General features: G+C 52.9%; 4 protein-coding genes across 4 annotated transcripts; 3 read left to right on the top strand and 1 right to left on the bottom strand.

Annotated features, from left to right (window-relative positions):
- Positions 1-696: 696 nt before the first annotated feature.
- On the top strand, positions 697-1,930 carry PG998_000400 (uncharacterized protein; the record flags this gene model as incomplete). Its single annotated transcript, XM_066867218.1, has 2 exons — positions 697-1,841; positions 1,900-1,930. The coding sequence occupies 2 exons, from the start codon at positions 697-699 to the stop codon at positions 1,928-1,930; spliced, it is 1,176 nt and encodes a 391-aa protein (XP_066735633.1).
- A 730-nt stretch (positions 1,931-2,660) lies between these two features.
- On the top strand, positions 2,661-4,129 carry PG998_000399 (uncharacterized protein; the record flags this gene model as incomplete). Its single annotated transcript, XM_066867217.1, has 2 exons — positions 2,661-3,177; positions 3,312-4,129. 2 exons carry the CDS (start codon positions 2,661-2,663, stop codon positions 4,127-4,129), a joined length of 1,335 nt encoding a protein of 444 aa, XP_066735632.1.
- A 1,623-nt stretch (positions 4,130-5,752) lies between these two features.
- PG998_000398 (PXA domain-containing protein) lies at positions 5,753-6,682 on the top strand (the record flags this gene model as incomplete). Its single annotated transcript, XM_066867216.1, has 1 exon — positions 5,753-6,682. The coding sequence occupies one exon, from the start codon at positions 5,753-5,755 to the stop codon at positions 6,680-6,682; it is 930 nt and encodes a 309-aa protein (XP_066735631.1).
- A 2,567-nt stretch (positions 6,683-9,249) lies between these two features.
- Positions 9,250-10,992, bottom strand: PG998_000397 (uncharacterized protein; the record flags this gene model as incomplete). Its single annotated transcript, XM_066867215.1, has 2 exons — positions 9,250-10,402; positions 10,457-10,992. 2 exons carry the CDS (start codon positions 10,990-10,992, stop codon positions 9,250-9,252), a joined length of 1,689 nt encoding a protein of 562 aa, XP_066735630.1.
- Between the last annotated feature and the right edge of the window lie 1,658 nt (positions 10,993-12,650).

The following is a 12,650-nucleotide window of genomic DNA, read 5'->3' as shown; positions in this document are numbered from 1 at the left end:
GATGGCCTGCGCGGCAACGATATCTGCCCAGTGCCTTGGTTCTTGTTACAGCCTCAAAGGGTTGTGGTGAAAGGAATAGTGATATTTTATCATTCCGACTTTGAGCTTTGCTCAAGTTCAAAAGCTATGCGCGACTACTTCAGCTTTGCCAGCAATTTATTGGTAAAGCTTCAATCTGCCACGCCCCACCGCCTAAACATCGGGCCATCACGTTGAGTAGGAACATGTTGATAGCTCAACTCTGAAAGGCTCGACGAATCTCAAACCATGCGCTAAGTGTGAGGGCACCCTGAAAAGCCCATACTCTCTTTCGTCTCGAGAAGGCGCCGGCAAAGAGTTGTCCAATGGAGCCTTTAATGCGTTCAGCAGCTTCCGGCACCTGTCGGAGGTGCTTGAGGGCACCACGATCCGCAACAGCAAGCGCCACTATACACTCGCGGCCATTCTCGCATTTGCCATTGGCACGACAGTCGGCTACTTCGAAGCGCATTGACACAAGTAGAAATGGCAAATCCCGCTCAATTTCTTTCCTGAATCAGAGAAAGAGCAGCCAAAGTGCAGCTGTTCAGTCTGGTGCAGCTACGAAGTCGGCCGAGTCCTCAAATCCTGTTGTGTTGCGACCTGATGACTTATTTCACTCGTATACCCAGTCGCCCATACCCGAAATCCGCCACCGAGCCGCCTTCATGAGACAGCATGCCCTCTGTCCTCACCCAGATCATCGGCCGACTCGATTGCCCACGAATCCCGATGCAGCAGCTGAGGCTCCTACGTCTACGGGGGAACCAAGCGCCAGCGCATGTGGACTTTGAGTGCCCCGACTGTGGGATTCCGGTCTATTGCAGTGAGAAACACTGGGCTGAGGATTACGAGAACCATCTGCAGATATGCGACACTCTGCGGCAGATCAATGAAGACGATCATGATCTGCGCTCGGGTAGATTCTTCCCTGAATTCGAGTATGCTGGACCACAGATGGAGGAAGCAGCCATCAACATGACCAATTGGGACACCTTCCTCTACACCAGGCAATTTGAGGCCATCAATAATGATCGGAGTATGCGTCAAGTTACCAGGCTACTTACGTACCCCATGACGATAGGCAGCGTGCTTCACGAGCTGAGTCCCTACAACGTCCGAAAAGGCGGACGTCTCACGCCCGAAGGATTAAAGAGTCTGAGCGCGTTACGGTACACGCTGCATCCGCCCAAGACTGGCGGAGGCGATGGCATTCGAGGATTGCGTCCGGAAGCACCACCCGTCAGAATCTTCATACTTGGAGCCCGAGCTGAGTCCTCGCTGCCCAGAAATGTCTGGGTCCAGCTTGCTCATCTTTTCCCAAGGGGCAAATTCCACCTGGTCTTCATAGGACCCGAGAGCATGGCGAACCGCGATGACGAGTTCCCGTTGCCTCCACGTACACCATCTAACCCCTTTGGTGCTCTTGTGGAGGATCGTGTTTGGCCGTCCATGAAGATCTCCACAATCGTGGATTACTACCATACTATACACAAGACGGGCCTCTTTGCCCCTTATGATCCTTACTTTGATTGCTTCGTGCTCTTCCATCCGGGTCTTGGCCATCCAGCCAGTTCGCACGAGTGGAGTGAAACCATTCCTCTACTGTTAGAGACCAAGGCTCCTATCATCGCTACCGGCTACACGCAATACGATATGGAGAGAGATATCGACTGGGTCGACAAAACGTGCGGCGGTGAATACGATTTGCTTATGGAGCCTGGGAAAAACACGTTTAGCAGTCAGCGTTGGGATCTGAATGACCTTGATCCCCAAGATGTCACTTGTGGCAACTGGGGTGTATGGGCATTCCGAGGAAAGAGGTTCGTGATCATTCTCCTTCCATATTTGACGTTCATACGTGCTAATTTGTCCTTGCAGATATGAGACCACCCGCAAGACCTCGGAGTAGTTCTGACAGACATGATTCGACACAGTCGGGGCGGTGTATAAGTAAGTATTGAGGGAGGGCTCGGTTCCAAGCCTGTAGCCACTGTATCACCACATGCCTGTGCATAGCCACATGTAGACATTATGGATGAATTCCCCTACAAAATTGCTTACAAGGCCTGACCAGGTAGGCATGCTTCTATGCTAAAAGATGCCTTGCTGCGCTTCTGTGACTAGCCAAGAATTGGTTTTCATATTTCATAATTCCGTCCATATACCTGTAAGCCACGCGACCGGCTTCAACTCCCTTTGGCGTACTAGCACACATCAGGAGGGCCGGTTGCGGTACGGGAGAAGGATATTCGTGCACGTGCCCCCGGCTCGAACCGTTGCAGTGGCCGTGTGCTCTCGGGGCGGCACGGCCACTGAAGCTGTGGCCCATCTTTACTAGCGATTAGAAGCACCGCGGGCTAATCGAGGGGCCCCTAGACAGTGACGTGCATTCCGCCGCCTTGTTAATTAATTAATTCGTCGGTCAATCTGGTGCTATGCAAACAACCACCACATTCAATCGCGACTGAATACAAAGCTGCAGCGCTATGTCAACATTGCAATTTGGTCCGCGGCGCGACAATATTAAAGCTTCCGAATTTGCAGCAGCCGATACCTCTCGACAAGAAACCCCAGGTCGCAGCTTTGCCATGATCTGTCGATAGTTGCTCGTTATCAGACCGACTCCAGCCTGGCTGGCAATGGCATCGACCACACCCAGATTCATACAGAACAGTGCTGTGCCAACGCCTGTGAACGCGACCGTCGAACCGACCCTTCTGGCAGCCAACCGATCAAGCACTCCGGCTCGAACGACCTCCCCAAGGCTGCCACCGCCTTCCACTTCACGCCATGCACGGCCGGTGTCGGCAGACTTCCTTTCGGACAAGGCCACGATAGCTTTGATTCGCCGCATTTTGTGTGCACAGAATGCAGCGGATAGGGGCAAGAGTTCGCCAGCACCTATCGAGGAGTTACTGCCGCCCCTGACTAGTCGGAACGACGTGGATCTTCAGCTGTATGCTTTCATCGCCATCATTATAAGGGACTACGTACAGACCTGGTATACCAAGATCACGCCCGACGAAACATTTGTTGCCGAAATTGTGCAAATCATTGCACATTGCACCAGGAGCCTAGAGCAGCGCCTACGAGAGGTGGACTTGGAGAGTCTGCTTCTCGACGAGCTACCCGAACTGCTTGATGCACATGTTAGAGGTTCGTTTACAACAGTATCCCCGAGGTGGAATGGCCCACATCTTCGTCATGCTTCGTCACGACTCTATCCTTCATGGATCCTGGTCGATTCAGCATCCACTTGTGGTGCACAAGGACTAATTCGTACACCATAGCGTATCGAACTGCTAGGACCTCGGTGGCCCGGTCCCCCGTTGAGACTAACCCTCGTGAGATCTATCATTCGCTATGTCCGTTGCCGGCTCTGTCTCCGGTTCCCAAGCGAGATGACCCGAAAAGCCTCCAGAGCCAGGCTGATAACGAGACTGCATATCGCCAGCTGCTAGTTCAAGGCGTGCTGGCCTTGCTTCTACCTACTGAAGACCTGGAAAACGAGTGTCTCACCTCCCTTGTTGGGCAGGTATTCTCAGAGCTTATACTAGGCAACCTCTTCATCAACAAATTGTCGGAGCCGTGGATGCTATGGGAAATCCTGATTATTCTAACACGCTTAGCCGATCAAGGAAATTCCTCGGGTACAACAGGATCGAAGAGGAGCGATAGCACCACAGGAAACAGTGGCCCTGCTATGGATTTGGCGCCAAAACGACCCTGGGGTTCTTCTATCAGCACGGCATTCTGGTCTCTGATTCAATGGGGATTCCTTGCAGTGAGCTTGATTCGCAGTTTCATCACGACTATCGCCCAATCCCGCTCTTTACCCCCTAGGCCCCCGCCGACTGCTGTCCGTACGCTTGGATCAAAGAACCATGTGGATGATCAGAAACAATATGATTCACTCGCAGGCTACCATTTCCCCGAGACACCAGTCAAAGTGCCTATCGCACAATTCAGCTTATGGTCGTGTCTCGCCAATCTGCTCGAAATGGACGTCCGCATGCCTTGGCTCGGTGCAACCTTGTCGTTGCTGCAATGGGGAGCTGTGAGGGGGCCGGGGACAGTCGCAGGCTACGATGGATTCATTGACAGGTAGGCACGCTCACCTTTTTCTACCCTCCACGAAGCCATATCATGTCATCACTCCGCATACACGACAAGTCACGGGACTCGGTCTCTTCCAGTCAGCGCTGAGAAACAGCCTTTCTCGCAAGTGTCGAGAGCAGGCATGTTCACTCCACAGCACATTCAATCTCCGTATGGTTGTGGACGGATGCAGCCAATCAAGTACGTTCGTCGACCCTGGACAGCATACTGGCCCTACTCAAGCGAAAGTGAGCCAACGGTATGTTGTACAACGCTCCCAGACGGTGGATGTCAGACTGCCCATATCATTTGCACGGCTCAAGTAGCAGCCTCCCACCTGGTCTGCGAATAAAGTAGAAACCGGACTGTCCAACCACCCCCGAGCCCCTCTTTCACAACCAATGATCGGTCGATACTGGAAAGTCGGCGTCCGATTGCTTGAGAAACGGCGCGGGGCTGACCCGGACAAGCAGCCCTAGCCATCCGCAAGTTTTACTTACGCGCCGGACCTCTAAGCCTGCAAGGGTCCTGTGCAACCCCCGGTCGATTTCATTGTCAGCATCGCTTGGCCGAATCTCTCGATACAACGTCCCAGTACGACTCTATGCTGCCATGTAATTTTATCATCTCGCTCTCCTCGACACCCCACAACGTGCCGCCGGCCAGCCACAAGTTGATGGCTCCCGCTTCCTCTTTTGGGCTGCATATTGGAAGCTTTATTCGTACCCCGGCAAGAGATCGTCCGCTAAGTCCGCTTCGCAGCGCCTTTACGTCGACCTGATCAGGACGGACTTCTGGGCGGACTGCTATGAAACATCAGGCCACAAGGGCCCCCTCCTTGTGCCCTGATTGCCTAACGACGCCAGTACTTACGGTTTTTAGCGGGCTACTAGATTTTTTTGTCATTAATGACAGAGCAAGATGGTCGCCGAGTGGCTTGACCCAACTCCATGGTACCATTCTTTGATGTCAAGCTGATGGGGATTTGGCTCTCTTGTACTTTGCTTTCCCTTGATTGAGTACCTGCTTCTAAGCTTACACCCCGCCTCTTGTGGGAGAAGCTCTCCTCTTCGACCGTGCTATGGGTTGCCACCAGAGTGCAGAGCCGTCTTACACGAGTACCACACAGTCCTATGCCATGATGGACGATGCTATTCTCTCAGCCACAAGGACCTCCCTGTGGGAGCTTAGATGAAGCCATGCCCAAAGCTCTCTTATCAATATCCCCCCGCAAACGAGCAATCCATGCTGCTTGTTACATTTGAAGCCTCATTGAAGGGCTTGTCATTTCGTCCTACCCGTCATGCACTTCAGGTCTGGATGGGGCACGCATTATCGTCATTGTCAAGTCTGACCGCAGTTGGCCAACTCGATACCGGTGCGACCACCTATGCAGGAGCAATCTGCATCATCTTTCATCTGAAATGTGTGCATTCTTGGTTGCTATTGACCCCGTTGGTCTGAACCCCCGTACCACGATGCGGTGCAACCTAGCCCCCTCTTCTTCCCCCCTGGCCTTCCTGACTTCTGACGAGGAGGGTCGCCTCCCGTATCCCTGGCTTCACACTGCAATATATGTATGCTGTTACAACTCTATATTGTGGCGGGCACTACACACATACTTTTGGGCAAAATGAGGTTTCCTTGGCTAACACGCTTCTTCTGCAGATTACTTTGGCACTCCGTTCAATCTCGGCTCCTGGACCCTGCTCGATTGCCCCCACTACTGCGCACGATTCGCGCAGCCGTGTTCCCCAACAATGCTCCAGGAACCCCCGGCCTCGTAGCCCCCTCATCCGACGAGGAGCTGGCGGCCCTGCGTCGCCGGTGCGCTAGCGCAGTTTGGGCGGTTGTACCGAAGGTGGTGGGCAAGCTGTACTTTGGGTCCTCGTCCCCCTTCAGGGCAAGCTTATCGTCCTCATCACCACGGCCAACCAGCACTACCGCCGGAACCAAGACGACTAGCGGTAACCTTGACAAGACCAGTGCGAAGGCTCCTCTGCGGTCCGGACCGCCAATAACGTCTGTCGCCGCCAACAGTGAAACCAATAGCAGCAGCACTACTACTGCTTCGGGCAGTAGTAATAGTAGCTCAGCTAAGACAGACCCGTTGCCTTCAGCAGCCAAATCAGAAGCACCTGGCCATGCCCGGGTTGCTAAACTGGGCAGCTCCAATGAGAGCAACGTAACGTCTGCTGCTAACAGCCGTGACCATGTCAGAGCAACAAAAGACGCTGCATTCGGTGCCGACGATGTTGTTGTTATGAAGAAGGCCGGTGGAGCAGATAACGGTCGTGCTGCTGCTGCTGCCACAGATAGACCATCACCAGCACCCGTGAATGCCGGCGTCGATGGCTTTGCGCCCGACTCAACGCCGCTGCAGTACCACGAGGACGAGGACAGGATCTTATCCGAGATTGAAACGGGTATCCTGGATGTGTTCTCGGATGCCTACTGCAACAAGCACCTCATGTACGGTGTGCTCGAGCTGATCTTCGTGCGCCTTATGCCCGAACTAGCCGAGAGGGGCGTGATTGACCTGTGGGAAGAGAGGCTTAGTTAAACCGAGTTTGGTATGCTATTATAGTAGAGATCACCATCAATAGTACTCTTGTTCCCTGATCCATGATGCCCCCCAACCCAGGCATGGGTAAATATAGTTTCTTTTATCCCCAGTCTATTAGTTATGGAACTCCCTGGTTTGTACGTACCTATGCGCCGCATGCACGCAGATCCATTGCCTTGAGGGCAGATGGAGATGGAGGGTGCGAAGAAGGAAAGGGCTGTTGGAAGTGCGTGTGGGCGATGATGGTGGGTGGCATGGTAGCACATTGCGAAGAGCCGCGCTGCTCGCCTGTGGCCCCCGGCAGAGCCTGGTTGGTTGGTCTGTTCAATCTCCTGCGCGCTACATATTTCACCCCCTCCCTTCGCGGGGGTCCTTCCTGGAGGCCAGGTAGGCTCGTAGGTAGGGGCGGGTTGGGTGCAGTTGTTGTTTCGTTTGTTGGTCGGTTTGCATCCGGTATGCTCTTCATCGTCGCTTAGAGCAACCTTCGTTTGGTAGTTATCATGCCCTTTCCTCTCCTGTTTTGGGGCTTGCCGAGTCTTGTGCCTGGCCTTTCTCCATTGATACCCAATTGTCGCCTCACGCACGAGTCGCGAAGCGATATTGCCAACGTTCGATAGTTTACATCATTTTGGAAAGATTATTCGTCATAGCTGTCCATGCGCATGTTGAACGCATTTTTCTGGTTTTGCTTTCTTTTCTTGGCCCTGATCACGTCGACCTCGCTGCACCTGTTGCCTGTCTTCTCCCGCATACTCCTACTGTACTGCTTACCATACGTATGTGTGTGTGTAGCGAGGGAGCTGTATGTATTCCATCTAAGTGTGCATGAACCTTTCCCACCCTATCCCGTCTTGTTTTCTTCTTCCTCTGCCGGTTCCTGCCGGTTCTTTCCTCACACTTCCACGCCACATCGCATGGCCATCTCCCGGCGTCGGGGAGGGAAAGTACCTACTGCATGTACTCGCTATACATACATAGAAAAGTACTATAGGAACGGTGGAGGGGTAGTGCGACACTACTTCACCGACCGTCCAACGAACACTGCCCAAATGCGGGAACTCCTGAGACAGAGCGTAAGCTATACTACCCACGCTTACGTATATTGAAAGCAGTATCAAAGTATAATACTATTATTGGAGCCACTATCCTTCGATGTCGTCGTTCACTAGAAGTCTCCGCCAACATGCGTTGCGAAGCCCATCAGGCGAAAGAGGCCACGTGGTGCTGGAGCTCGAACCAGACCGGTGTGCGGGGAGTATCGTGTAGTCTTCCTACAGGCTTGGCTCCTTCTCCAGGTTCAGGCCAAGACGGCTGGTTAGCGTTCCCCGCTGTCAGGACCGCAGAAGCTGACTTTTTTTCGGGTGGTGCAAAGTGTATGTGAAGGAAACGTATGTGGCGTCGTAGCTTTCTCCCTTGTATTCCTTCCTTCAACGGAGAGCGGTCACTGTGTAGAACGCTAAGGAGTCGCAATGATTGCCCAGTCTGGAAGAATGAAGGAAATCCAATACTCTGATTGATCGCCTAGAAGCTGTGTCTTCCGTCTCCCCCCTTTCCCTCCTTCCCTCCTTTCCCCATCCAACCAAGCTATGGAAGAAACACGAAAAAGCAACCAGGCAGGAACCTTGACGGCCCGGCAGATGAGCAGGTGATGTAAGCTGGTCCTTCCCTTTGCTAGATGAAACCGAAAAAGAAAATAATAAACAATTGATGGAAAGCCAAGCCCCGTAGAAACCAAGCCTTGAAATCCCGAAACCTTGCCGTGGCTCTTCATATTCCTCTCGGCCCTTTTCCCGCCCCCGTCCCGTAGTATTTGTATGTGTCCCTATTTTCGCCTCCCATCCTCCTCATCCTTCCCGATGATAGATTACGTGATCCGTTGGGGGTTCCCCGTCCTTCTCCATGCAAACAACAAATAAATAACGGGAATTGATGGGTCGTCGAGCGTTCGACTGAATGGCAGATATACGAATAGGAAGCAAGTGCTTTTTGGGAGGTCCACAAATTGCGTGAGCTGGACAAGTCTTAGTTGGTAGAGCGAACCTGGGGACGTTGTCGCCGGTTGTGATAATATTTTTTGTGTGCGGGTATGGCTCGAGCCATTTCATACAGTATAGACTGGTAAGGGGGAAGAGTGACGACACAGAGGCTTTTTTTTTGGCTGATTCGATTACGGTATGGCTCGATCGATCGCGGACGATGTATCGGCGGAAAACGCGTGAGCGATGGGTATAATGTAGGTTGCTTTGCAAACCCGGCAAGGTATATAAGCTTGCTGCGGATTGGATCTCGTACTTCTGTGTACGTACGTCCGTCCGGAATGGCGTCGTGAGACTCTCGAGTCGTGTGGCCCTGTAGTAAGTAATGTTGACCCCTTGCGGGGAGAAGATGTTTCTGAATGAAATTCGAAAGGCAAAATATTAATGGACAAAAAAGCCCTTTTTAGGGGGCAATATGACCATTATTTTGTAAACAAAAGATTTGGGAAATCACTAGAAAAAGAAAGGCACATCGTGTTCGAGCCTTTGATTTCAGGGTCGAACGGAATCAGGTGGTATGCTCGAACCCTACCCGGTCATTGTCGCCTCATGCTTGATATCGTCTGTTAAGCGGATAGGGACGGGCGTAGCCTCGTTGTCTCCTTCCGGAATCCTCGAGAGTCCCCCGAGAGGGGTGGAGGACGGAGTCCCCTTGGAACCCGGCATCTGCTGCTGTAGGCCTAATTTTTCCGTGATACGAAGGACTAGGAAGAGGTCGTCGTTGTTGACGTAGCCAGCCTGTGTATTCTGCATCCAGTTCAAGAGAGTACCCGCGGCACGACGGGCATCGTCCTGCGAGGGAGACGTCGGAGAGGAATTCATCCCCCCTGCCGACCTCATGCCCAGGCTGGAGTTGCTCCTGCTTCGATGCAACGTCTTGGGCGAGATTGCACTGTCCATACCAAAGGTTGGCGCGGCTATCTCGTGGACTGGCGATTCTACGGCGGAAGGAGGAGCGGTCGCGGAAAGGCTGTAGCGAGGCGTCGGTGGCTCTGAAGACTGTACTTGATCGAAATCCAGGTCCAAATTTCCCAAAGTCTGGCTCCTGGGCCGCTGCAGGTGTGAATTCCCTGGGGAGTTCCGAGCCTGGTCAAAAAGTCCCGAGTCCGGATTCGGTGAGAATGTGAACTGCGAAGCCGGGCTGAAAGCGCCTCCTGAGAAAGTTGAGCTCGAGGGATCGGTTACTGCACTCGCTAGCGATGTCGTGCTTTGGGAGTGAGGGTATTTGTACACGCTCGTCTCGAAATCCGTGAAGTTGGACGTTGTATCGTTCTCCTCGTTTGCTGATGCAGGAGGTGGACTCTGGTCTGCGGGCGAGTCAGGAGACAGAGTTGGGGAGTCTCTGGATAGTCGAGTATTGTCTGGAATCGCCGTCTCCGAAGCTCTGCGGATCATAGAGCCCGGTCCGATATTGTACCTCTTCTTGATCTTGTCAAGCCAGGGTTGAGTAATGATTTTGGCAGGATTTTCCGAGCTGCCGGTGGTTGCATGGAACGTACGTGCCTTGTTCAACATGGCCTCATCAGAGAGCAGGATCCCTTTCTTGGATTGATTCCTCATCCAGTTCACAAAGGTACGTTCCACGTCCACGTTCTTCCCCTTGATGCGTTTGACAGGGGAGCCACTACGATCTTCCTGGGACAACCATCGGTCCTTATTGCGCAGGACTTTGGACACGGTGCTATATCGGGGTTAGAATAGTGCAAGCTTGTCTTCCTAGGCGCATCGTTCTCACCTCCTTTCCACTCCAAACTTGGCTCCAATCTCGGTCTGTTTGCTCTTTGGGTTGTCTGCAGCGTATTGGCACATCCGTCTCCTATCATCGTCGGATAGGGTTTTCCGAGGCTGCGAGGTGGTTATAGACGGGAGATGCTTGGGAGTTTGCCTGATTGGCACCGTGGACTGGGCTGGAATGGCCACTGGCGGTGTGGGATAGCTCTGGCCCGGGTTTGTGTGAAGACTCGGCCAGTTTACCTTTTGGGTCTGTAGTAAAGACTGTGGGTGCTGTTGACCGGGGAAATGCAGTTGTTGCTGGTGGTGGATTTGTGACTGGTGGAGTTGTGATGGCATTGGTGGTGGTGGCATATGACCGCCCCCAATGGACTCGGAGGGCAAGCCATGAGTGGTGACTGGTGCCAAGTAGAAGTTGTTGTTATATTCCGGCATCGACATCTGGTTGTACGCCGCATTGACATCAACCCAGTGGTTGTTCGAATAGGTGCTGTCATGAGCAATCAGGCTTTCCTGGTCCATGCCAGTCGAGCCTATCATGTTATGCATCCCGGGAGGAACCCTCGCGCCAGAGGAGGTTCTGTGTAAGTCTCGAGGACGACAGTTCTAGGAAACAGTCCGCGCCGATGTCTTCGACTCACACGTCGTTGAGCTGATTATATCGAGACCAGATACTAGAGGAGGTGGGTTTAGAAATGGGGTTACAGCTCCGTAGACGGCTTCGCAGGCGGGAAGTGACATGCATACCAGACAACCAATTGGTTTCCTGAGGGGGATATGCAGTGTTCAAGTACTAGGTTGGGAGCACTCTTCTCGTATGTGGTTAGAGGCTGCAGCGGTAGGGGCTTCTTGTCGGCAAGTCTCCCCTGTAGAGACTCGGGAAGGAGGGTGTCCTGTGGTGTAGGTTGTCTTTAATGACAGATGATGTAGTAGTAGTAGTAGTAGCAGCAGCAGCAGCGGTGGCGGCAGCAGCAATAGCAGGGCTAACTCGACGGGTTCGAATGAGTGGTGGTACTGTCAACCTCTATTTGGGGGTCTGGGTAGGGATCGGGGAGGGATTGGTTCCGCTTCGTTCAATGCAAAGACAGATCAGTGTCGAGTGACTGGGCGATTAGATGCATGATGTAGCAAACCAAATTGCAATGCTAGATAATACCGAAACTTGAAGATACCAGTCGGCAAAGGAGATCTGCTGCAGGTAGTAGACGCCGCTACGCACTTGGCTATGCCCAGGTCTTCTGATGGTTTGTAATATGCAGTATCAGATGCACGACAAGAGGTAGACATGTGGAGGAGGATACATGTGTTTGTAAGTATGTAAGTATGTTTGCTCTATGCACCAACTGGAACCCGTCTCGCTGAGGGTTGAGACGAGGATGGCCCATTAAGAGTCCAGGGTAGGATAGAAACCTAGGGGGGTGTGGGAAGCATCGAGGTGGTAGGACAAGTACGAGACCCGTTGACCAGGGGGGCCACTTGCTGGGGTTAACGGATGGAGCAAAGCAACTAGCTCTTCTCTTAGGGAGGATGTGCGTGGGAGAGCGAGAGGGGGGGACAAGAGAGAAGGGCAGTTACTGGGAAAGGGCTTGGCTGGGGGGGTGTGGGAGCAGCAGGACGACAAATGCAACCCTCTGGTCAAAGCCGGAGAGAAAGACGGCCATACTGGTACAGTAAAAAAGGTTGTATCTCCAGCCGGAATAGGAACGTATCAGACTAAAGAGGATAGACAGGGGCGCTGGAGGGAAAAGCGAGTGGCCGCAAAAGCCACACCTGACTCGGCAGGTCAAGCAGGTCCAGGTCGAGTCCAGGTCGAGACGGGACCTCAGACCTCTCCGAGTGACTTGTTACCGAGTCCAACCCGGTCGACGAAAAGAGAGCATAGACACACTTGCATACTGGGAATCGAATACTTACTTTTCGCCAACCCTACTGGCGTCCTATACCCTATAGCAGATCCATAGTAAACGCATCTTGCACTATGCGTGAATCAACATCAAACTCGACTATACTGGTTGTCAGAAATGACCAGTTACTTCAATGGGCTCCGGTGAAGCCATTTTGCTTGCTTGCATCGCCATTTTTGGCTGCTGCCGCTGCCAGGCACACCCAGCTTCCTTGATCCCTGGATACTTGGTCGGGCAGCTTAAAGCATTGATGTATCATCGACCGGTGACGGAATGCTGCTCACCCACCAAGAG

The sequence above is a fragment of the Apiospora kogelbergensis genome (assembly GCF_038363985.1).
Source record: "Apiospora kogelbergensis strain CBS 113332 chromosome Unknown utg000001l_segment0_segment0, whole genome shotgun sequence".
NCBI lineage: Eukaryota > Fungi > Ascomycota > Sordariomycetes > Amphisphaeriales > Apiosporaceae > Apiospora > Apiospora kogelbergensis.
The sequence above is the reverse complement of the archived record's forward strand: the minus strand, read 5'-3'. Positions and strand labels throughout refer to the sequence as shown.